General features: G+C 29.2%; 2 protein-coding genes across 2 annotated transcripts; one reads left to right on the top strand and one right to left on the bottom strand.

Moving 5' to 3' along the window:
* The first annotated feature begins 266 nt into the window (after window positions 1-266).
* LOC101495414 (1-aminocyclopropane-1-carboxylate synthase-like) lies at window positions 267-4,364 on the top strand. Its single transcript, XM_004492740.4, has 4 exons — window positions 267-527; window positions 1,073-1,204; window positions 1,328-1,488; window positions 3,041-4,364. The coding sequence occupies exons 1-4, from the start codon at window positions 360-362 to the stop codon at window positions 4,029-4,031; spliced, it is 1,452 nt and encodes a 483-aa protein (XP_004492797.1). The 5' UTR covers window positions 267-359; the 3' UTR covers window positions 4,032-4,364.
* A 14,031-nt stretch (window positions 4,365-18,395) lies between these two features.
* LOC101495085 (heavy metal-associated isoprenylated plant protein 39) lies at window positions 18,396-21,066 on the bottom strand. Its single transcript, XM_004492739.4, has 3 exons — window positions 20,821-21,066; window positions 20,350-20,425; window positions 18,396-19,076 (listed from the first exon to the last, which is right to left on the bottom strand). Exons 1-3 carry the CDS (start codon window positions 20,824-20,826, stop codon window positions 18,640-18,642), a joined length of 519 nt encoding a protein of 172 aa, XP_004492796.1. The 5' UTR covers window positions 20,827-21,066; the 3' UTR covers window positions 18,396-18,639.
* Between the last annotated feature and the right edge of the window lie 5,413 nt (window positions 21,067-26,479).

The raw sequence follows: 26,479 nt of genomic DNA, 5'->3' as shown, positions 1-26,479 counted from the left end.
TATAAAATTAGAGTTTGTTGGTGGTATAATTCCTTTTGCACTTTACATAGATAGGAGGTGTGAGTTGATGATATCATAAGAACACACGCAAGCATGCACTAGAAAGAGGTTTGACCAACAGAAGCAAAAACCCATTATTTCGTTACATATTAATTTTTTGCTTTAGAGGGATTGGTCATGGTCATATTTTTTGACAATATTTTAAAGTGGACTTTTCCTCTCCTTACCATCTGCCACCATAATTAATAATCACTCACACTCCCTCTTATAAATTCCCATACATTCTCTTCCAAATTCCAAACACCTCTTTGCAATCTAGTGTCACCGAAAAATACAAACAAAACAAGAAACTAGACATTATGAGTTTCGAAAGTAAGAGTCACCAGCTTTTGTCCAAGATTGCTACCAACAACAAACATGGTGAAAATTCACCTTATTTTGATGGTTGGAAGGCTTATGAATCAAACCCATTTCATCCCACAAAAAATCCTCAGGGTGTTATCCAAATGGGTCTTGCTGAAAATCAGGTATATTTTATATATCATATATTATTATTATTTATGGTTTCAAAGCTTGAAAAACTACTAAAGAAATTAAATTGGCAAAAAAAAATTAGAGAGGAAAAATATAATTTTTTTTTTAATCTATCTCTACATTAGTATTGAGAAAATTAAAAAGATTTTATTTTTTTAGTCAGTAATTTTCGTTGCCATTTCTATTTTTTCTACCATTGAAATACTCCCTCCGTCACAAATTTTTATATAAAAATTTAATTTTTTTGAAAATTAGATGCAATTGACGATGTTTTGTATCTTTAAAAATAAAAATAAAATGAATTTTATTTTTAGTTAATGAATGAAAGATAAAAAAAAAACTAAATTTATTTAAATTTATTATTTTTTAATATGTGTGTTAAGATTAAAAGAACTAAAATTCAAGTATCCATATAATATTATGTTTTATAGATAGTAAAATTTGTTACACAATTTGATGTAGTTAATTGCATGTTTGATATATGTAATTTGACCAATATGCATTGTTGTGTTCATATATGATTTTCTTAATTTTTCAGCTTTGCTTTGATCTGATTGAAGAGTGGATAAGGAATAATCCAAAGGCTTCAATTTGCACTCCAGAAGGAGTGAATCAATTCAGACATATTGCTAACTTTCAGGACTATCATGGATTGCCAGAATTCAGAAATGTAAGCAACATTTGAATAACTCAATATTTATTAGTCTCACTATAAATGTATTCATAATGTTGTAAAGAAAAATTGATCATAAAAAGTGACTTTAGTTCTTAATTTTTTTTAATTATTATTTAGGCTGTGGCAAATTTTATGTCAAAAGTGAGAGGTGGTAGGGTAAGATTTGATCCTGACCGTATATTGATGAGTGGTGGAGCAACAGGGGCAAATGAGTTAATCATGTTCTGTTTGGCTGATCCTGGTGATGCTTTTTTGGTTCCTAGCCCTTATTATCCAGCGTATGTAACCTAAACTCTCTTTTCATTTTATGTTTTTATTCAATGTATATGCACACTATTTCAAGCATACCTTAAAAGTGGAAAAAGATTAAAGCTTCTAGAAAGTGTAATAAATATTTTGTTTTGATTTAAAGGGAACCCAATTGGCTTCATTTAAGGGCTAGCTATTTAAAAAGTGTACTAGCTTTAAATAAAAGGGGGTAAAAAAATCATTCAAAAGCATTGCATCTTTCATGACTTTTTCTTAATGTTTCAAATATTATTTTTCTGTTTGAACTAGATTATTCAACTAGCATGTGTGTTGCCAATATTTATATCCTTGTTGATAAAAAAAAATATTAAGAAGAGTTGTTGATACTAAATTAAGTCTTCCTAGGTTAAAATGTTAATTGTCATAATATGATAATATGATATAGTAGTAATAGAGTTTGAATAAAAAAAATTGTTTTCAAACTCCTTTTAAGTGTTTTAGCTCAACTTCTTGAATCACACTTCGACCACTTAATAAGATAAATAGTCAGATGTATTTTTGACTAAGAATTAATTTCCTAAATCACTTGTTAAAAATTAAGACAAACTTTACTAGTTACATTACATTTAATTATTCTTGGTTAATTTCTTGCACTATATAAGAAACAAAAACTACCCTTCACACATCATTTTTGAAACAAAATTAAAATCAATAGTCCTTATTTAATGTACTATCTTTAAATGAATACATACGGATTTTAAGATTTATTTTTTTCTTAAAATAAAATAATGAATAATTAGCATTATTTGCTTGAATAAAACGAACCAATATAATTGAACAATGAATAAATCATAAAATTTAGTAGTACGAAGCAAATTCTAGGAATATTAAAAAAAAATTATGCAATTTTCGTGCGTGCTCTTAATATGCTAGCAGGCTGCTATTGCCTCATTAGTCAACAATCATGTGTGTTGCCAATATTTAATTAGTAAATCATAGTTAAAGTTGACACTTGTCATTGACCTTTGAAACCATGACCACATCTGAATATATATGGTCATCTTTTATTCAACTTAGAATAAAAACATAAAGCTGGATGTTTACAAATTTTTTGCACGGCAAGAAATCTTTATAAATTGCAATTCCAAATTTTGGTTAAAGAAACTTCATGGCATGTGCTATTGGACAATATATATTCTCTCAAGACACATAAGATTCACGTTTTTTCTTCTTTATATAAAATTTCACAATTACAATTGTTTGTCTAAAAATGGTCATACTTTATGTTTCTTAATTATGCTCTATACATTGAAAAATCTTAAATCCATAGTCAACTTTATATCTTTGTCTGACCCTGAGGACCACATATAGGATTTGAGTTGCTTCATTTTATATGACTTAATTAATGAAGTAGCAAAGTTTACAAATACCACTTAATTAAGTTATCTCGTAAGATTTTCTTACCTAACACAATAACACATTTTCACCTATTGTCTTTGAATTCATATTATATATATGAAACAAAAATTACATTTATTTATTAATTTGACTAACAAATAAATTTGTGATGTGTTATTACAGATTTGTCCGTGACTTATGTTGGAGAACTGGTATGCAATTAATTCCTGTCCAATGTGATAGCTCCAACAACTTCAAGATCACAAGAGAAGCACTTGAAGAAGCTTATGAGAAAGCAAAATCAGAAAAAATCAATGTGAAAGGTTTAATCATAACAAATCCATCAAACCCTTTAGGAACAACAATTGAAAAAGAAAGACTAAAGAGCATAGTGAATTTCATCAATGAAAAAAACATTCATTTAGTTTGTGATGAAATCTATGCTGGCACAGTTTTCACCACTCCGAATTTCACAAGTGTTTCAGAAGTTTTACAAGAAATTGAACACTGCAAAAAAGACCTCATTCACATTATCTATAGTTTATCCAAAGACATGGGTCTTCCAGGTTTTCGTGTCGGTTTAGTTTATTCATACAACGACGAAGTTGTGAATTGTGGTAGAAAAATGTCGAGTTTCGGATTAGTCTCGTCGCAGACGCAACATTTCCTAGCTTCAATGCTTTCGGACAACATGTTTGTGGAGAATTTTTTGGCAGAGAGTTCAAGAAGGTTGAAAGAGAGGCGTGAATTTTTCACAAAGGGACTTGAAAAAGTGAACATTACTTGTTTACCAAGTAATGCAGGGCTTTTCTTTTGGATGAATTTGAAGAGTTTGTTGAAAGAAAAAACATTTGAAGGTGAAATGATGTTGTGGCGTTTGATTATTAATGAAGTGAAGCTTAATGTGTCACCAGGGTCATCTTTTAATTGCTCTGAGCCAGGTTGGTATAGAGTTTGTTTTGCTAACATGGATGATGAAACTGTTGAAATTGCATTGATGAGAATTAGAGCATTTGTTGGAAGACAAAAGGGTAAAACAGTTGAAATCAAACGTTGGAATAGTAATTTAAGGCTTAGCTTTTCATCAAGAAGGTTTGAAGAGAATGTTATGTCCCCTCATATGATGTCTCCTCATTCACCAATGCCTCATTCACCACTAGTTCGAGCAACTTAATTTCACATCATTTTATTATCATATAATAATTATAATTATAATAATAAATCATATAGATTGTCTGTCTTCTTTAAGTGTTAATTAATTAACTATATATAATTAATGTCTGATGTATAGTTAGATGAATTGAGTTCATTTTCAATTAATCTAGCTATGATTTTTTATTTTATTAATTTATGCTTTTGTAGAGTTGTTTCTACATTTTAAGATGTTAAATGTATGGTTTTCGATTGTATGTTGGTGTCCTATGTATATGGATAGCTAACTCAATTGTATTTAGTTAACTAAAATGATTTGAGCAATATATAATACACTGTATGATTTCAAAACTTATGTTTCCAGTCTCATTTTTGTTGTTGAAATAAAGAAGTCTCATATCATATCATAAAACAAAGTCTCATATCAACACAAATTAAAATAGTCGAAGTAAAGTATAAAGCTAAGAGTGCACTAATTCAATAAAACTATTTTGGGCAATGTTGCAATTCTCAAGTTAAATACTAGAAGAAATTCAATCCATTCTCATTGATTACAAAACTTAATATTTGGATTGGCAGTTAATTTATCAAAATTATTTTGCTACTTTGATTTTATCGACAATAACACTTTGGAGTTTAAAAAAAAATTATAGTGTTGATTTAAAAAGAATTACAGTGTAACCGTAATTTCAAATTTATATTTAAATGAATTTATTCAAAATAAAATATCATAGTAAAATGACAAATTTAGAGAGTCTATATTACAGAGTAAATGTTCATCCGCGCTCTAATTTTTGCTTATCCACCTCTACATATATTTTCATAATTAAGTTTGATAGCATATTTTACTTACATTATCGGAAACTAAAAAATAGGCCTATAGTAGCCGGTAGGACCCAAGAAAGACAAAGAATATAAGCCCAAATAAAAGGGCCTACATGGGGCCCAAACTTTTTAAACACAAATAGTTATAACTAAAAAAGAAAATAGATAAACAAATCGAGTGCAGCTCATGAGCTAGTCTATATTAAGCCAATAAGCTCGGTAAATTTAAACTTACTTGTTTGTCATGGACATACATGCATTTGAGAAGAGCATATTAATTTGTTATTTTATTTATAAATAGTACAATTAATCATGCAATAGTTTCATTTGAGGAAGTATCTACGAATCCATGCTTTATAATAAGGTTTCTTATAAAGTTGAAATTAGCTGAACACAAATTTTTAGTCATATCATTGTGCATCCGTGGCTTTATTCGTTCCACATATATAATATGGTAGTAAAACAACCGAATTGTTATCCTAAGTTTAGAGAATTTCGATGCTATATTCGACATGTATAAATATATTTAATTTTTAAATTAATGGTTAAATAACTTTTTTAAATTATTCATTATCATTTAAAAAATTATAATAATTAAATATTAGTTATTAAAAGTGTTGGTGAAATAAAATATATTTATTTATTTTTGTTATTCATAATAATAATAATGATTACTTTTTACGATAAAATGTAAAAAAATAGTTTAGTATTTTTAAACTATGAAATATTATTTTTTTTTTCTTACGAAATAGTTTTTTCTTAAATTCTAATTAATTTGTTAAGAATTAATCTGATTGAAGATATAACATCATCATTAACTGAAATCAAAATATCTGTTAGATCTGGGTTACTATTTGTAAATTAATAAATAATTATTTTATTTGTAAAAATAATCATTAATTTATTAATTTTATAAGTAATTTATCAAAATCCTTTAATTTGCTAATACATCGTAAAGCTCCCTTAATTTTAATGTTTAAAAAAAATTATAAAATTATAAAAATTAAATAAATAATTTAGAAAGTGAGAAGATCCGTTATGTTTATATCCGTGTTTTTGTGTAGGTGGTTCTTCCCTTATCATATTTACTAATAAGATAAGTTTCTTTAAAAAGTAAATAATATCAATCATTGATTAATAAATCAATGACTAATATTAAATATACATATATGATCAATCATGTATATATATAATTTCAATATTTATTTATTCATTTTAGTAATTATTAACTTTAAATTATCTAAATTCATATTCGACATAATAATTAGATTTATTATTTCAAATTCCAAAACGACAATATATTTCTTTTGGTGAAAAAGAATCAATATGACATTATGTTCGACAGCTTGGGAGCACTAAAATATAATATGAGCAACCAAATTCTTACAAATGAATCCAACTCAGTAATGTTCCACTACATTGATTTGAATTAAAGTATAATTAGTGAACAATCATTGGACGCATTACTCATTATATACACATTATTACAATTAAAGACCATGAGCTTCTAATTGAGCTAAATTACTAGTTTGGAATGGTATACCAAGAAATTTGTAACAATCAACTTTAACATCTTGTATAAAGTAAGACGTAAATTTATACATGATTGTCTTGATTTGTATGTATTCATTTTATGGACAACGTGATTGTAAGTAGTCCTCAAGAAATCAAACTTCCTTGATGAAGATAGTTTTCCAATTTTAGATCGGTGGTTACATTTGAATAGAAGCCTTTTTTGTTTTAGTGAGTATGCAACTTCAAGTAAAACAAATTAGTTTAAGAATTTTAAAAATCAGTAAATATCTCTCTAAAATTATAAAATATTAATTAAAATAGTTCATATTTAAATTTTTACTATTAGAAACTATGATGTGAAATATTAATTGAATATGTAATATTTATGCGTTGATCTCATGTTAATGCTATCACAATATAAATTAATTTTCTTATGAATTTTAAATATTTTAGATTAACTTTTCAATAACTAATCTATGCATAATTACAACTATCCAATAAATTTATCTTTAAGAAAAATAATTCGTTAGTAAATTTGTCTTTGAGAAGATGACATTGATATGTGATCAACGTTGATAAGCTACATATTCAAATACAATATTACATCAGAATATATAACTGTAAAAATTTAGCCAATAATTATTTTAATTGATATTTTATAATTTCAAAATTATATTTATGAATTTATTAATTTGATGAACTATTATTAGAGTTTGATGTCCTTGTTAACTTTTACATTTTTGGGTACATAAGCCCTGTTAATTTGGTCGGGTGTGCATTGAATTAAATGGTACTGTAACTTTATTAGTTGAGGTCATTTTCCAGCATGAGGGGGGACAATATTGGGACCCACAAAATGAACATAAATTGGTAGTATACTATTTTTGATTGAGTTACATGTCTTCATTCTTACCCGGCAAATAAACCGACCATTTTCCATTGATGATTTATAATTGGATACACATTTGCAAACTAAATATGGGTGTTCTTACCTTCATGGGATTGACTTTCTTGGGAGCTTTTCTTGCCGTATGGGACATTGTTGTTCTTCTACTTTGCCTTCACAACAATCACACTAAAAAAGTAAATTGCATCATATTTATAATTTGATAGGAAATTCAACAACAAATATAATAACAACTCTAACAGAGCAATATGCAGCGGATAATCAATTTCCCAAACTTGCAAGAATCTGTGAGGAGCAATCAACAAATAATCACAGCAACTAAAATCACCATCACAAATGACACAATAATTTTTTAACGTGGAAAAACCTTCTCAATGTGAGAAGTAAACAACCACGGGACCAAGCCAGTAATAAAGCTCCACTATGATCAAAATATGGGTACAAAGAGTTTCTAATATGGCACAAATTCGTGCTCAGTAACCAGCCAAAAACAGCAAGGTAACTAGCACAACGATCAGCCAACACAATGAGAAAACAAATATGAAATTGAGAAAAAAGTTCAGCAAAAAAACCAGAAACACTGCTGCTGTCCGAATCCAATTTCTCCCACCTCAGACCTCTGATCGACGATCCAAACGGTCAGAATGAAGTACCACGAGTCACGAACCTGCTGTCCAAATTTCAGCCCGATCCGACGGTGAACGAAGGAGAAATCGCGAATTTAGTGCAGCTGCTCTGTTTTATGCGAAAATAGGGTTTGCTCTTCCTCTCTCACTTTTCTCTTTGCCTCTCTCTCTGAATTCAGCTCTTTCACACCCACTAATCTGACCTCTCTCCACTTGGATAAGTGAGACACATGGACTTGCACATATTGGGCCTTTCTCCACATAGGAAGGGAGCCCAAAACCCAACATATCCCCCCCTCACAACTATGTCTCACATCAAGTTTCAAACTTGCTTCTCAGTAATGCCTTGGTCATCATATCAGCACCATTATCATCTGTATGAACCTTGGCCAATTCCAACAACCCAGCATCCAAAACATCACGTATCCAATGATACCTAACATCAATGTGCTTGGACCTAGAATGAAAGGTTGAGTTCTTACCAAGATGAATTGCACTTTGACTATCACAAAATAGCAAATACTTATCTTGAACAAAACCAAGCTCCTGCAAGAATTTCCTCAACCATAACAATTCCTTGCATGCTTCTGTAATGGCAATGAACTCTGCCTCAGTAGTGGACAATGCAACACACCTCTGCAATCTGGATTGCCATGCCACAGCTCCCCCTGCAAGCTTAATCAAGTAGCCTGAAGTAGACTTTCTGGAATCAATGTCTCCAGCCATATCAGAATCAGTATATCCCACAAGAGTAGGCTTATCACCTCCAAAACAAAGCCTCAAACTGGTAGTACCACGAAGATACCTCAAAATCCATTTCACAGCATTCCAATGCTCTCTACCTGGATTAGACAGAAATCTACTAACTGTACCAACAGCATGTGCAATATCAGGCCTTGTACACACCATTGCATACATTAAACTACCCACAGCAGATGCATAAGGAACTCGTTGCATATCTGATTTTTCAGCTTCATTGGTAGGACTCTGACTAGTACTCAATTTAAAATGAGTAGCAAGAGGAGTACTTACAGCCTTAGCATATTCCATCTGGAACCTCTGTAACAGTCTTTCAACATAGTGTTCTTGTGACAGCCAAAGTTTCTTCTTGTTCCTGTCACGCATGATTCTTATACCAAGAATCTGCTTAGCAGCTCCCATGTCTTTCATGGCAAATGACTCGCCCAATTGCTTCTTCAACCTGTTAATCATGGAAATATTTTTCCCAACAATAAGCATGTCATCAACATACAATAACAAGATAATGAAATCATCATCAGCAAACTTTTTAACAAAGACACAGTGATCAGAAGTAGTCTTCCTGTAGCCTTGCTCACACATAACTGACTCAAACTTCTTGTACCACTGACGCGGGGCCTGCTTCAAACCATATAGACTCTTTCTGAGCCTACACACATAGTCTTCTTTGCCTTTAACAAGAAAACCATCAGGTTGCTTCATGTAAATCTCTTCCTCCAAATCACCATGAAGGAAAGCAGTTTTTACATCCATTTGCTCTACCTCCAAATCAAGAGTAGCAGCCAAACTCAACACAGTTCTAATGGATGACATCTTCACCACAGGAGAAAAAATCTCATTGAAATCAACACCCTTTCTCTGTCTGAAACCTCTCACAACTAATCTGGCTTTATATCTTGGAGATGTAGAATTGCTTTCTTGCTTCACTCTGAAGATCCACCTGTTTTCCAAAGCCTTCTTTCCCTTAGGTAGTTTCACCAAATCAAAAGTGTGATTATCATGCAAAGACTTCATTTCATCTTGCATAGCATCCAACCACTTCTTCTTTTCATCACTCTCCATGGCTTCATCATAACATTCAGGTTCGCCTCCATCAGTCAAGGTAACATAGTCATCAGAAGGATACCTGGTGGATGGTTTCCTCTGCCTAGTAGACCTCCAAACTTGAGCTTGAGGTGGTTCAGGAGCATCACCAAGATCCTCATCTTGTGACATCTCATGTTCTTCTTCAGCATCATCATTAGGAACATCAAAATCATCTCCAAGCTGCTGATCACCAACATCACCATGTTGCTCATCATTCTGAACATTATTTTCAGCAGTATCCAGATCATGTGTAGGCATCCGAACTGGATCAACATCAGACAAACCATTATCAATCTCAGGTGTAGTCTTCTCCATCTTATCAATGTCTTCAATGGTTTGGTCTTCCATGAACTTCACATCACGGCTTCTAACAGCTTTCTTCTCAACTGGATCAAACAGCTTGTAGCCAAATTCATCCTGACCATAACCGATAAAGATGCACTGTCTTGTCTTCCCATCCAACTTGGATCTCTCATCCTTTGGAACATGCACATATGCTTTGCAACCGAAGACACGCAAATGATCATACCTGACATTCTTGCCAAACCAAATCTTGTCTGGCACCTCAGCATTCAAAGCACCTGCAGGACTCAGATTAATAACATGCACTGCCATGTACAATGCTTCACCCCAGAAATGCTTAGGCAACTTTGCTTCAGAAAGCATACACCTAACTCTTTCAATCAACGTCCTGTTCATTCTCTCTGCTAAACCATTCAGCTGAGGGGTTTTAGGAGGAGTCTTTTCATGTCTGATACCGTGCTGCTTGCAATAAACATCAAATGGTCCACAATACTCACCACCATTGTCAGTACGAATGCATTTCAACTTCTTGCCTGACTGTCTCTCCACCATAACATGGAACTCTTTGAATTTCTCCAGAACTTGGTCTTTTGTCTTCAAAGCATAGACCCAAAGCTTTCTGGAACAATCATCAATAAAAGTAACAAAGTAAAGTGCACCACTAATTGACTTTACCTTCAACGGGCCACAAACATCAGAATGCACCAATTCAAGCAACTCTGACTTCCTTGAGGAAGGATGTTTCTTGAAGGATACTCTAGTCTGCTTACCAGCCATGCAATGAGAACATTTCTCCAACTCTGCACTCTTTAATCCCGGAAGTACATCCTTTTTAGCTAAACAATTCAGCCCCTTTTCACTGATATGACTAAGCCTGCGGTGCCACAAAGAAGCCTCCATATCCATGGCATTCACACTGTCTTTAGCAACCAATGCTTTAGTCCAATACAGTTTATTAATTTTCTCCCCTCTGGCCACAACTAAGTTACCTCTGGTGAGTTTCCATTTTCCTGAACCAAAGTGATTATCATAACCACCATCATCAAGCATCTGCACAGAGATCAAATTAAAGCGAACATCTGGAGCATGTTTGACTCCTCTAAGCAACAACTGCACTCCCATGTTGGTCTGCAAACAAACATCACCAATACCAACTACCTTGGACACACCATCATTACCCATCTTCAACACTCCAAAGTCACCAGAAGTGTAAGATGTGAAGAACTCCTTCCTTGGTGTAACATGCAGTGTAGCACCACTATCAATAATCCACATGCTCTCATCTGATACAAGATTGACTGAGTCATAGTCACGGAGAATAATCAGATCATCACAAGTAGCAGTAGTAACACGGTCATCATCATCATGATTCTTATCTCTCTGCTTACTGTTATTGTTTTTGCTCTCCCTTTTCCATATGAAACAGTTCCTCTGTATGTGCCCCATTTTGTGACAATAATTGCACTCCACATTCTTGTGTCTGGACTTGGACTTACTTCTGTTGTTCTCTCTACTCGCACTTCTGTTATTCTGTCTATTCCCTTTCGGTTCCTTTCTTTGACTTCGGCCCCTGTTCTCAGTGACAAGTACCTCGGAATGAGATGAAGTACCTTGTGCCTTCCTTCTCATCTCCTCATTAAGAACACTTCCCTTTACACTTTGCAAAGAGACAACACCATCAGAAGCTGAGTTTGTAATTGAAACCCGAAAAGTTTCCCAAGAATCTGGTAGAGTATTCAGTAGCCATAGTCCCAACACTTCATCATCAAATTTGATACCCATACCTGACAATTGATCTAGGAGCCCTTGAAAATCATTTAAATGATCTGAAATAGAAGTCCCCTCCTTGTACCTCAAATTCCTCAAGGGGTTCAACAAATACAACTTATTATTCCCTGATTTAGAAGCATACAAAGATTCAATCTTCTTCCACAAGGATCTTGCATGTTCCTCATTAGCAATGTGATTATAAACATTGTCTTCTACATATTGCCGAATAAAACCACAGACCTGCTGATGTTCAAAGCTCCAATCCTCATCAGTCTTGGATTCTGGCTTCTCAGTAGCAAACACAGGAAGATGCAAATTCTTCACAAATAACAGATCCTTCATTTTTCCCTTCCATAAGTGATAATTAGTGCCATTCAAACAAATCATTCTATTTGTATTTGCCTCCATCATTCAAACAAGTCAAACAGCCCCTTAACCAAAGAGCTCTGATGCCACTCTGATGGGAAATTCAACAACAAATATAATAACAGCTCTAACAGAGCAATATGCAGCGGATAATCAATTTCCCAAACTTGCAAGAATCTGTGAGGAGCAATCAACAAATAATCACAGCAACTAAAATCACCATCACAAATGACACAATAATTTTTTAACGTGGAAAAACCTTCTCAATGTGAGAAGTAAACAACCACGGGACCAAGCCAGTAATAAAGCTCCACTATGATCAAAATATGGGTACAAAGAGTTTCTAATATGGCACAAATTCGTGCTCAGTAACCAGCCAAAAGCAGCAAGGTAACTAGCACAACGATCAGCCAACACAATGAGAAAACAAACATGAAATTGAGAAAAAAGTTCAGCAAAAAAACCAGAAAAACTGCTGCTGTCCGAATCCAATTTCTCCCACCTCAGACCTCTGATCGATGATCCAAACGGTCAGAATGAAGTACCAAGAGTCACGAACCTGCTGTCCAAATTTCAGCCCGATCCGACGGTGAACGAAGGAGAAATCGCGAATTTAGTGCAGCTGCTCTGTTTTATGCGAAAATAGGGTTTGCTCTTCCTCTCTCACTTTTCTCTTTGCCTCTCTCTCTGAATTCAGCTCTTTTACGCCCACTAATCTGACCTCTCTCCACTTGGATAAGTGAGACACATGGACTTGCACATATTGGGCCTTTCTCCACATAGGAAGGGAGCCCAAAACCCAACATAATTATGCCTTCACAGTGATCTCATTGAATTAAATCATTGATGAAGTGATTTGGCTGATCTTCAAGTAATTCAAAAAGGTTACATTGTTAAAGAGTAGTACTAGTAGTTTATAAATAACAAATATATATTTTAATCTATTTAGTGTCTCTTATTAAAAATAAAATCATGAAAGTTTACATTTAAGACTTAAAGCAAATAATATTTCAAAAATGTAATTTGAATTTGAAACATTGGTGTAATAGGTATGGGCCTAAGCTACAAGTTTTTTAACTTCAGCTGCAATTATTTAGCCCCTTAATTTTTATCTCTATTAACTTTTGCAACAAAAAGTACCACTTTACATGAAAATTGAGGTTAAAGGTAATTATAAAAAACATACACTATTGAAAAAATTCTAAAATCTATATTGAGTAAAGATAAAACATAAATATATTTTATAAATAAAGATATCATTCACGTTTTAAATTAATTTTGTAAAAATGAATTAGATTCAATAAATATTTAATATGATATAAAATTTAAGAATGTATTGATCCGAGACATCCGTTATTTATATATGTGACATTTAAAATCTTATATCTATTTTCAAGGTCTTATTCATTCATACTTATTTAAAAAGCAACTAAAAGTTTAAACTTTTCAACATCTTTTAAAATCTCACAGCTATTAGAGTGTCACACTTCTCAAGTCACATAATCACAGAAAAAATAAATACTTCTAAACATGTCTGAAATGAAAACTAAAAAGGAATTTTGTTCCACCTAGATATCATATATTAGAGTTCAAATATCATGAATTCGGATGTACATAATGTTGAAATACAAATCAATATAATATTAAAATAAACTAGTAAAGAACCAAACTTGGAATTTGTAACTACTACTGCAACTTGTTTCTAACACTGCATGACTTTCATATGACAACAATTGCACCATCCAATTCAAAAAAACAAATGTACAAATGATTACAACTTCAAAATCCAAAATACAAAAGTATCGATTTGGTCTCTTAGGGTGTATTTGCGAGTTGATTTTTAGAGAGAAAATTTTTGAAGGATTAAGTTTATATTTTGTTATATATTTAATACTTTAAAAAATTAAAAGAACATCATAATATTAATACTCATTTATCATGTTGTTTTTCAATTTTTTTAAAATTAAATATATTTATTTTTCTAAAATTTAACTCTCAAATACATCCTAAAAGTTTAACAAATTTAATTCTTTCATGAGCAGAGAAGAAACTAGGAATTGAAAAAGAATGAATAATATTTGAAATTTACAGATTTTTAGATTTTAAAAAAATTATTAGGCCCAAACTGTCTAAAAAAAATTGTTGTACATAGTAAATGTCCTCTGATTTGTTTTGTTTACAATACACATGAACTACTATATGACACGTGAATTGTCTAACATGATTTAAAATCGAACAAAAAAAACTAATTAGAAAATAAAAAATTGGCAAAAAAATTAATGTATCTCAGTTTATTTTTATAAAAAACTAACCACTAACCTCCATATTTTTTGTACGGGACAAAAATAAATCTTTACTCATCGAAGAAAAATGGTATATTTAAAATTAAGTTAATAGGTGTTAATAGTAATTTTATCTTATTATTTAATTATGAGAGTTTTCTTTATTATATTATATTTCTTAAATAGAATATATTATTTAGAAAATTAAGCAGGACAGGTTTCTGTCAAATTTTACTCCTCTTATAGGAATTATTTCACGATGAGATTGACAAAATCTCTGATTTTGCCAATTGATAAAACCATAAAACCAAACATTCATTTCATGATTGGAAAGTCTTTAGTAATAGGGAGATTTGATGAACAATACATCAAATCAATTTGTTGGATATAAAGTCAATTTGATGGCTGAACTTGATGAATTAAGGAGCTCATGTATTCTTTTTAAAATGAAAATAAATTCAATTAAAGAACACAACAAAGAGAGGAAGGAAAATCCTCAAGAAGTCAAATTGGAAGGATAAAACGGCAATCCAAACTGGTTGTGAGTATATTGGGCCTCATTTGCTAAGAAATGGGCCACTCTATTACTATTCTTACTAATATAGATTAAAAGAAAATTTTCACCTCACATTCTCAAAAATCTTTTAAAATCTATTTGTTTTTGTCAATTTTCAATTTATTCTGATTAACCAATCATGACATTTGTTCATATTCATCAATTCAAATATATATACTAATTTGAAAATTTGTAAGATTTTTTAAACCTTTAAATTGGTTTAAAAGTGAAAATAAATTTATAAATTAATATTTTTGATCTAAATATATAAAAAAAATTAGAAAAATTATAAATTAATATTGACATATCTTAATTCAATTCAAATAAACTTGAATTGATTAATTTGTAGATAATTAAAATAAAATAAAAATAAAAATTTAGAAACTTATAAAATGTTAGGAGTGAGATAAACCCTCCCTTAAAAGAAATAGTTCTAAAATTCTAACAGCAAGAACAATTGGGTTCCAAAATTCGAAGTTATCTAGTTCATACACTCAATGACCCCAACATTGTCTGCTTCAGAATATTTACTAGCCATAACAAAATGTGATTTGGCCAAATAATATTCATTCATCGTAAAAATTGAAGCTATTAACCCCAAGAACCAATGGTACCGACATAAGATAAATTAGAGATTAGAAGTAGGTGGCAAATTAATTAGGAAATACTAGAAGCAGTTACACGAAATTTGGGGGATGGAAATGAAGTGAGTTTTTGAATAATTGTTACTGTGTTTCAGTTGTTCTAAAGGATTAATTTCAATATTAATTATATAGTGTTGTTGGAGATATAAGTGTGTTAATGAGTAGTCTTTCAATTTAGTTCAACCGATAAATGCAGAGAAATATAAAAAAATTTACGATCAAATAAGAAGAAAAAAAAATGCTAATTAGCACACATAGTATTGGATGAAATGGAATGGTAACAGATAAGTATTGAATTGGATCTTATCTTTTGCAGAATTTTGAGGATATTATTGGACAAGAACCACCTAAGTAAGTTGGGCGTGCATCGTGTTCATACTATGTAAGTAAATGGATACTCTGCCAATACACGATTCAAGATGGTATTCCCTCATGTTTATATATAACAAAGTTTTTTGAATTTTTTTTATATATAAAAAACTATTTAAAATATATTTATTGTTTAAATTAATTTTATATAAAATATTTTATCTTTTTTATATTATTAATAAATATTTAATGTACCATCATTTTTAATTAAGATATATATCAAAATAATTAAAAATTAAAATAGTTAATAAGTATATTATTTACAAATATTTTTATTATTTTTCTTTATGAATAAAAAAAAATTTGATAGTATTTGAGAAGAAATAGTGTTGAATAATTTTTCAACTTATAAATAGAATTGAATAATTACAATTTAACTTTTGAAACTTTGTTTGAACATTAACAGGAACAATTTGTAACGTTTGAACATTGAACAGATAAGAGATTTAACCTGCCGTAAACAATGACCAGTAATAATTTTCAATATTAAATTTTGTGTTATAAATCTTAGAATATTTTCTTGGCTTTTTGTTTATATCCTTGAAAAGACATGCGGTGAGGTGAGTGACGATGATTTATCATCCACTCACCGCCCAAAAAAACATATAACTTGTCATTAGTCAAATCCATCCACGTATGCATATCATCCATAACGTCCTAAATGATTATTAACAGTTGCAGTTACCTAATGCATCTTGAAATTGGAATGCAGATGCATTTTTATTTGCTCTCTTATGAAAGAATGGTAAAAAATGAAAATTAACCTCATTTTCCACTATCGTCCTTAAAACCTAGGAAGGTGAAAAAAATTAGTTATAAATCAAACTCTTTACTAGTTTCCGTATAACACATTTATAGAAAATAATAGTAGCTTGTTTTATAAGGTAACCTAATTTTTTTTATTCAAATAATGGTATTATGTTTTAGTATTTTCCAATTTAAAAATAATTAAATTTTATTTAAACTAATATTATTTTAATAAATATTTAATTAATCATTTATTTATCAATTAAAAAAAATTATATAAAATCAATTATATTAATTTTTATTCTAACATATCTAACTTACAGTTTTTTATTCTAAAACTTCGTATTTAAATTTTCTTTAAGCTCCGGATTATTATATATATACCCACATGGTTTTCATATAAAATGATTATCTCTCTAAAATAATCAAGCCTTTATTTTTTATTTTGCAAATTTAATCAAGCCTTCTATTTTGGACAGAATATTCTAGAAATATGAGCATGCATGTGGAACATCTGGACAGAGTTCAAATACAAAATAAAATACAAAATATGAATGCCTACACAACATTATCAACAATTTGTTGATTACTCACATGCGGTTCCTTTATAATGTACAAGTACGAATAGTGATGGTTGTCGTGGATTGATTAAAGATTGAATACAAAGCTAAGATGACCTGCCACCTATAAAAAATTAAGGTGGTAGCTTGGGATTTTTGTCTTCATATGTTAGTAATAAAAACGAATAAGAATAAGATTGAGGGGATTACTTTAATTGTGCACCACTAAATAATAATACTAATAATATATTAAAATTAAGCATAGATCTGGTTGATAGGCTTTAACCACACCTTTAAAACAATCAAAAGAATTATGATTCTATTGAGGAGAAAATTCCAACAAGCTAACATGTAGATCAAAAAAGGCCATTAGAAAATTAAAATAAATCATGATGATGATAGCTAAGACCGACCAATTACAAAATGGGGACCTTGGAAATTCAATAATTCAATATAGATATGAATCAATGGGGCCAAAGAATTGATGAGTGAGTGATTATGGATTCATTTTTTTCACTTTTCAATATAGTATATTTGCATCATAAAAATTGGGAAAGTTTTAACCTTTGTGTCCCAACCTCAGATCTCACCAAACAAACGTGATGGGGTAACTTGCTTTTCAGCCACCAATTGTCCCACATGACAAAGGACATGACAATTCCACATAATAGTATAAAGAAACATTTTCTTTATGACATCAAGTAGTGGTGAGTGTCATAAGAGATTGAGATTCTCCCATAATTTGACCATTTTAAAACCGGGAACTCACCTTATAAAACCATATGCTTATCGTTTTCAATATTTTTACCATAGAACTTTAATCACATTTCAAGCACACAAAGTTTTCTTTATCATATAACACCTTGTATTACTTTCTCAACATTTTTCTAGTGTAAACTAGATATCATCCATGTTTCATTGCAAAAACTAATTTTGAGTTATATGATTACAATAAACGATAAAACTATTTTTCAAATACATTAAAGTTGATACATTAACAAAATGCAATTACTTTCTTTTGTATAAAAAACTAGCATAAATTAATTACTAATTAGATTCACACAACACAACTAAAAAGGGAAAATAGTATGACTTACATTATAATTGCAAAACAAAATCGATACCCCAAAATTTTATTCCTTGTTTCTACACATTGCTAATAGGTAGCCCCAAGACAACTTAAGAAGGGGCCATGACCAAAATATATATACAAAGAGAGTTTCTCTCTTGTTGGTGGTTACTCTCTTCATAATAGAGAATTGATTCCATTACAAGTCGAATAAGTTTTACACATCACATTCCCCAACCTTGCTATTTAACAAATTACACAAGCATTGGGATTCTCTTCCATACTTTGAACATAGTAATATGTGGTCATGTGAGGATTATAAGCTCTATAAGCCTTGACCATCTCTGAAACAGGGTCAGGGGCTGGCTCTTTCTTCTTCTCCTCTTCTTTCTTCTCTTCTTCTTTCTTCTCTTCTTCCTTCTTCCCTTCTTCTTTCTTTGGTTCTTCCTTCTTTCCCTCTTCTTTCTTCTCTTCCTCCTTTTTTGGCTCTTCTTTCTTCTCTTCTTCCTTTTTTGGTTCTTCTTTCTTTGGCTCCTCTTTCTTCTCTGGCTCCTTTGCTGGTCCTACTGAGATTAAATCTGCTTGCCAATATTTTCTAAGTTTGCTCACTACACTTACTGGATCAACAGTTCCTACCACAGTTAATTTCTTCTCCTTCATGTCCATAGTGATAGCATCAATCCCTACATATGGTTCAACAAGTGATCTTAAGTTCTAAAATTAATCTACAACTCCAAATGTACCAAGAGAGAAAATAAATTTGATAAATTTATATCATCAAATATTTCTCAAAAATAGTCTAGAGGTGTATTGTGCAACAAAAAGACATTTTTTATTGGGAAGAAAAGAACTTAATTTAAAGTTGATTATTTTAAAGTTGACCAATAAATAAAAAGTGTCATGTTATGTGAACTTAATTCAATATTGAAAAGTAAAAAGTTTAAAGCAGAACATTTGGAATCTTGGGTCTGCAATTTCATTGAATTAGATCCAGTGTCTTTTTGACATATTTATTATTATTATTATTATTATTATTATTATTATTATTATTATTATTATTATTATTATTTCCCGAACAAAGAGAATTAGGATTATTTTGTGTAGTGATGAAATCTTTCATATTTGTTTTTCTTTGAAAAACAATGAAATATTTGAAAGAGATTGCAACAAACATTTTTCTTTTACCAGAGGATGCAACAAACATGTTCCTTTCGAATCACGAAAACCCATTTCATAATATTGTAAGATACCCACGGAACAATTTTGTTATGACATTCTAACGAGTAAGGTCGTTGTCAATCAAGTAAAAAAAGTTATTAACAGATAATCAAAAGTAAAACGCAACTCACATATGTCTTCATCCATTAACCGAGTCTCAATATAAGTACTTTGCGACAAAATGTCAAATAGAATAATATGGTTACATTCAGTATAGTAATTAAAATATTTTTTAAGTGTTTTTCACTTTTTTAAATAATTCCTTTTATAAAATTGAGACACTGTATGTACATTCAACAAAGTATGAATATCATAATAATACATATTTAAAACAAAATAGAATTTCGTACACTAATAAATTAAATAAACGTGATTGTAATAGAGAGCTAAAATTTATATCAAAATATATGATATATATAAAACAATAATAATAAAAATATTAGAGTAATAATTTCGTACCAAAAAAATAAAATAATTACATTGGTTAAAATAACGTCTTAAATATAAATAAAAAGTATTTAAATATATTTAAGACGGGTAAGAGTCTTGGTGCATAGGGGTTGGACCAAAAAGATAAATAAAGCATGAAATAAATGGTCACCTACCACTAATGGGGGTACCTAACTTTCACGCACACCCAGATCTCAAAAATTTGTAACATTCCCTTGATTTGGGTATTATTGGAAATCAGCAACTTTGGTATCACAAATATTACATTATTGAACAATGATTTGGTACCTGAAAGTGTTGAGACTGCCTTCAAGGCCTTCTGCTTCGCCTTATCATCTGCCAAATCTAACTTCAGCACAAACTTCTGCAATCATATCACATAAATAATAATTACTAAAACCATAAATTCTATACCAAATGTAACTTACCAAACAAAGTTCTCTCACTTTACATCTTTGAAAAGAAACAAATAAAATAAAATTTTATGCCACACAAATACCCCATATGTTCAATTAAATACACAACAATTAACCTATGTATAATACATAGTCAAATTTTATACATAAAAGTGTTTGATGTATTTGATCTAAATATATAACACTCATATTTATAAATGAGAAAAAAAAAAGGTAAATAAAATAAAATCAGGGGATATGGAAAGAGAAAAAAGAAGAAAACAAAATAAAGTTTATACAGAATTAGCAGTGAATTATTCCTTTTGGAAAACAATAAAAACTATAGAAAGTGTGAATCATATACCTTCATTTTACAGTCCTTATTTAGATGTAAGCAGATCAGAGACAGAGAAATTAGAAGGAAAAAAAAAAGGGTAAGTGAGGTGAAATAAGAGAGAGGAGATAAGGGTGTGTGGAATACGAAATGAAATAATGGTATGTTAGAAAAAGAAAAGGACTTAAGGACACACTTTAATACCGGAAAATCCGAACCAAAACAAGGAATGCAGAATAGGAGAGAGAATGAAAAGCTAGAGAGAGAAAGAGAAAAACATGTAGTAGTACTAACTACTACTAAAGAGTAATGGAACAGGTGGAGAGAGAGAGAGAGAGACGTAGAGAGGAGTGAGAGCCTGTTATATACGACAACCACAACCACAAGGTTAAACTTGGGGCTGTCGTTTTTTTCTCCATTTAATTAACTAATTGCCTCACGCATGTAGTAATGTTTGGATGAGGAGCAAATTTTTGTTTTCTATAGCTACAGGTATAATAATGCTTAACTTTACTAGTAGTTTATACATTTGTTTTCATATTATATACTTTTAGAATACTTTTTATATTTTCACTTAGTTATATTTAATTTTTATTATAATTAATTGTGAGATGTTCATAATATAATTTTTTTAACATAGATATAACAATTAAATTCAATTTATATACATCATTTGTTTCACGTTAATTGGAAAAAAATATTTAACTCATATACATTTTAATGTAAAAAAATTTTACATTGTCAATCAATTACAACCGGTAGAAATTCGGTCTAAGAGTAAGGTTATTAAAGCATCCACTTTATATTTTTAAAAATAAATAAATTTTAATTTGATAAACAACCTCTAAAATAATTTTGTAATTAATAAAATAATAAAATTTTCTCTAAGACTAATATTGTCTCAGCAAATGTTAGCTTAAAAGACTTGATTATTTATTGAAAAAGAAATGTTATGCAAAACCAATTATAATTATATTAATTTAATAAATAATTTTTTATTCTATAATATTTAAAAATATTTTTTTATAAAAAAATTTAATAATTTTAGTAAAATACTGTTAAAGGCTCTCATAGGTCTCATATTTATATTTGTCTTATGTCTTCATATGTCTTGGTCTAGTTCTGATAAAATCGTTTGAATTTTATTATAATTATCTCTAAAATCATACTCATAAATGATGATATGCTAAGTGTGTAAAAAATTTACACTCACAATAGATGACAATTAATCTCAAAAAAATTATTCCAAAGAAATAGTTATTTTTAGTATTCAATGTAATTTTATTTTCAATTGGACTAGTAATTAATATCGTGTGTATTAACCCTAACTTATAATTCTCCCTCTCTAAATTTTTTATAAATGGAATACACCATTTGTGACGAACTCACAGCATTCAAGTTAAAAGCGTAAAATGACAACATACCTATAAATATGATGGAGAAAAGTAAAAGATAAAATTTTTGCAACTAGACACGTTACAAAATACAAATTACAATTTGTACCAAACAACGTTACACTAGGCATGGGATAAAATGGACCACTATACTTTAGGTGGTCAATTGTGGGTAACAATTAATCTCATCCATTAGAGTTTGAAAGCTCTGAAGATCTAATGATAAACCATATATACACATTGAAGCTTTCTCTGTATTCCACCTTTGTCACATTAATTTTTGCCAACTCACATCTTCTCATTTCTCTGCAGTGAACACACCCTCCCCTTATGAACTTTTCCCTTCCTCGTGTTCAATTTCATAGTTCAACCGTAGGTTATCACACTTGAAACTAGCAAATTATTAAAATCATTTTAGAATCTGGTGCTATAAAACCCAACTATTGAGATGTCTAAGAAATACTTGAACTCAATCTGAATAATTTATTGTACTCATATATATGGTATGAGTTGTCCTTGACCCCACTATAGCGGGAGTTTTATAGCACCAGATTCAATTAAGTCGTTTTGACAACTAACTAATTTAAATGGTGATTATATATAATTCTCACTAAATTGAATGATAAAGTTGAAATAAGTTAGTTTTAGTTAAGAAATGATTCCTTGTTTGGAGTCGCTAGCTTCGAACACTTGATATATCACCCGAGTGGCAAGGCCTTCAATCTGAAACAGGAAAGGAAAACATATACAAATTCTATATTGTTGTACATTATATATAAATAAAAAATGTATACTAGTATATACTTGATAATAAAGAAATAAGGCCCCGAATTTATAACTCTAAATTTCAGGGTCGGCTTTGAATTAGAACAGTATAAAAGATGGCTATTAGTACTGTTCAACATAATATAAGATTTAATCGTTTATTGATTTTATGTGATAATCTGCAAATATAAGATGAATTTAAAATTAAGTGGAAATTTCTGGAGGAAGAAAACAGTTTCGATAGAAAACATAAAGGCCATATAAAATAGCTATAAAAAATAAAGGCCATGTAAATTTTCAAACAAAATAGAATATATGTAGATCATGTGCAATATTATTTAATGAGACGTTTGATTCATACGAGTGTACACGTATATTTATATATACCCACTTGATATTTCAGCTACACAATCTCTTTACTATTACAAATCTGAACGCATTTAATGTATTATATTTTCTACTATAATTAATTGTTACAAAGAGTGTATCAACATTTTCCTTTTGAAATGAAATAGAAATAGAAATGTTAATAAAAAATATGATGTATCTTATTAAAATACATTTCTACTTTTCATATATTTTTTATTTTTATATTTTATTCTAAAATAATATAATATTTATTACAGTAGATCTTAACGGATATTATATTGTACTATGATCAATTACTATATTTACATGGTTATCTTAAACTTATTTCCAATAGAAACAAATTAAATTGGTATAGACACAAATTAATCTTATCCCTATATAATTAAATCGAAAAGTAATAACCATTCGTCTAGAAATATATTTTTCTTCACGTGAAAATTTATTTGTTAGAGAACGAGGGTTTCATTCCTAAGAGTATATTTGAACAATTTCAATTATACGCAGAAGATTGTATTTATTTTTTAAATTTGAGTATATATTTTTTTAATCGTGAATTAAGTATAGTATTCATTTCACCTCACAATAGATGTTGTTTAAGTTTTTTATATACATATTAAAAAAATAATATATTAAAAGAAAGATAAAAATTATTTTACCAATCTTCTCATTTTAAGAAATGCAATATTAAGATGTTTTGTATTATTATTATTAATACAAATACAATTACACTATTTTATCTGACGTGTTCCTACCCATGGTTGTGGGAAGCTTAATAGTGATGGTATTGACACTTCTCATGGTTCTATTGCAACATCTGGTAGGGGTGTGAGATAAGTATGGTAGATTATTGGTAGGGTGTTCTTATGATATTTAATTTGTACTTGTAGTATTGCCATGGCGGGATTTTGGAGATTCAATGTGGAACTCAACTTATTATGAGTAGAGGTGTTTGTGGTTCGGTTTGAATCGATTATGAAGTAAAAACTTATTAAATTAAAAAGTTAAAATACTCGCACTTTAGTTCAGTTTGAATTACATATAAAATAAATTGATCTGATTTGATCTGAATTAATGAAGTTTAAATTGGATTGATTTTCAATTATTTAAATTATGATTATAAAATATGATGGAATAGTATTATTATAAAGTTGTGTTCAAATAACAAGTTTAAAACAAAATATAATATTTAATAAACTAAAATTAATATTATGAAATAATGTAATGGATTATGTTTGAAATATATGCAATAGTAAAATATATATATATATATATATATATATATATATATAATAGACTAAATAAATAAGTATTATTAATAAAAAATAATACTAATAAATAATAAATTAATGCAATATCTAATACTAATAAAAAAAATAAGTCTTAAAATTAATATATTTGCAGTTTGATTTTGAAAATGAATCCGAAATTATATTCAATTTGTACATTTTTTATAAAAGAATATCCAAACATATCCAACAATGTTGAGATTGAATCATATAGTGCTTGATAGCAGCAAACCTTATTTTGAAATGGATACAATGTTTTTAATCCGATATACACTTTGGTCCGTGCCTTCCGTAGGTCGAAGCATGTGCATAAGAAATAAAATCAAGTTGTAGTTTCTTTTGCTTAGTTTGAGTTGTCTTTCTAGAAATAGTAAAATAAAATAAAAATTGTATTATATGTCCTTTAATTTATTTACGAGTAACACTTAAATTATTTATTTTTCTTATTTGAATCATATATCTTTTAAAATATTTACAAACTTACTATTTATATTTTAAAATGTTTATCGAATTATCTTTTGTCTTTTTTTTTTTGTTTATTTACCCTTTTATTTTATTTATTTTTTGTATAATTATCATTTAAAAATGTTGACGTGTCATTAAAAACATTGAATAACAAGTTCATATAGAGTATTATTAATAACTTAAATAAAAACCAAAATTTAATTGTTTGGATTTTTCAAAACAAAAGAAAAACAATACATCAATCATCTTTTTACTCAACCTCTTTGCCTTTCATCAACAATCAAATAAATTGTCAAAACTAATCTAACATAGACTTATCAATCATCATTTTTAATGACACATATGCTTTTAAAGGATAATTTTATAACTATATTAAAAGATAAATTATCTAAATGAGAAAAACAGAAAATAAATGATAACTTTATAAATATTTTAAAAGATAAATAATAATAATTAATTTTATAAATATTTTAAAAGATAAAAAATCCAAATGAAAAAAATAAAAGTTAAAGGACTCCTAAAATGTTAACACATAAATAAAATAATGTCCTAATTGTGCAATTTTTTATTTATGTCTACCTTCTCATCTAATGCAATGTTGACCAATTTGAGAAGTGTTTTTTTTTTCCTTTTCTCTATAGATATATAGTCATGTAGTTTTTTCTGTTCTTGGAGCTTGCCTCTTAATTTCAAAATAAAAATGACAATATTGTTTTGTATTAATATTTTTTGGGTACAACTTTGTGTTATTTATTCTATTCTTTTAAGTTGTTTTTGTACAGTTTAATATTAGTTAAAATACATTATTAATTCATTCTTTAAATTTAACTCAATTTTTATTTAAGTTTTTTTATTCTAGAGTTGGCCCTTTAAATCTCAAATCATATACTACTTGATCTTTTTTCAATTTATGTTTAATACCGTTAAAAAAATACCTACATAATTATTAAATATTTATGTGTCTATGACAGGTGGTGAGGTGGTATCAAATCATGTAAAAAAAAATTATACTTTTTAATTAATTATTATTCTAAATTGGTTATATAAAAAACTCCTAAACATTCGAGCCTAGAAAAATGACATTGGTGAAGAAATTGGAAAAATTGAAGAAATGTTACTTTTACATTGTGTTTGGTTTCACATAATCTTGAAGGAAAGATTTGAAGGAGGAAAGATAGCACAGATTCCAACATCCTTCCACCATTTGGAATAACAAAACAATGGAAAGGAAAAATAAAGTTTTGACGGAAAGTGTGTTTATATCCCGTTTATAATAAAAAAGACTAAAAAATCATCAATTGTTATTAACTTTTTTATTTTATAATAATTAGAGTTTATAATTTAACAAAATTTTAAATAAATTAAAATACATTATTAATGTATTATCATTACTATTTATTGATAAATTCT

This window comes from Cicer arietinum, chromosome 3, assembly GCF_000331145.2.
Source record: "Cicer arietinum cultivar CDC Frontier isolate Library 1 chromosome 3, Cicar.CDCFrontier_v2.0, whole genome shotgun sequence".
Lineage (NCBI taxonomy): Eukaryota > Viridiplantae > Streptophyta > Magnoliopsida > Fabales > Fabaceae > Cicer > Cicer arietinum.
The sequence above is the reverse complement of the archived record's forward strand: the minus strand, read 5'-3'. Positions and strand labels throughout refer to the sequence as shown.

Coding starts and splice junctions, on each gene's coding strand:
- LOC101495414 (XM_004492740.4), top strand. CDS start 360: ATGAGTTTCGAAAGTAAGAGTCACCAGCTTTTGTCCAAGATTGCTACC. Junction 528..1,072: donor TGGGTCTTGCTGAAAATCAG/GTATATTTTATA, acceptor TTAATTTTTCAG/CTTTGCTTTGATCTGATTGA. Junction 1,205..1,327: donor GATTGCCAGAATTCAGAAAT/GTAAGCAACATT, acceptor ATTATTATTTAG/GCTGTGGCAAATTTTATGTC.
- LOC101495085 (XM_004492739.4), bottom strand. Junction 19,077..20,349: donor GGCAGTCTCAACACTTTCAG/GTACCAAATCAT, acceptor AACCATATGTAG/GGATTGATGCTATCACTATG.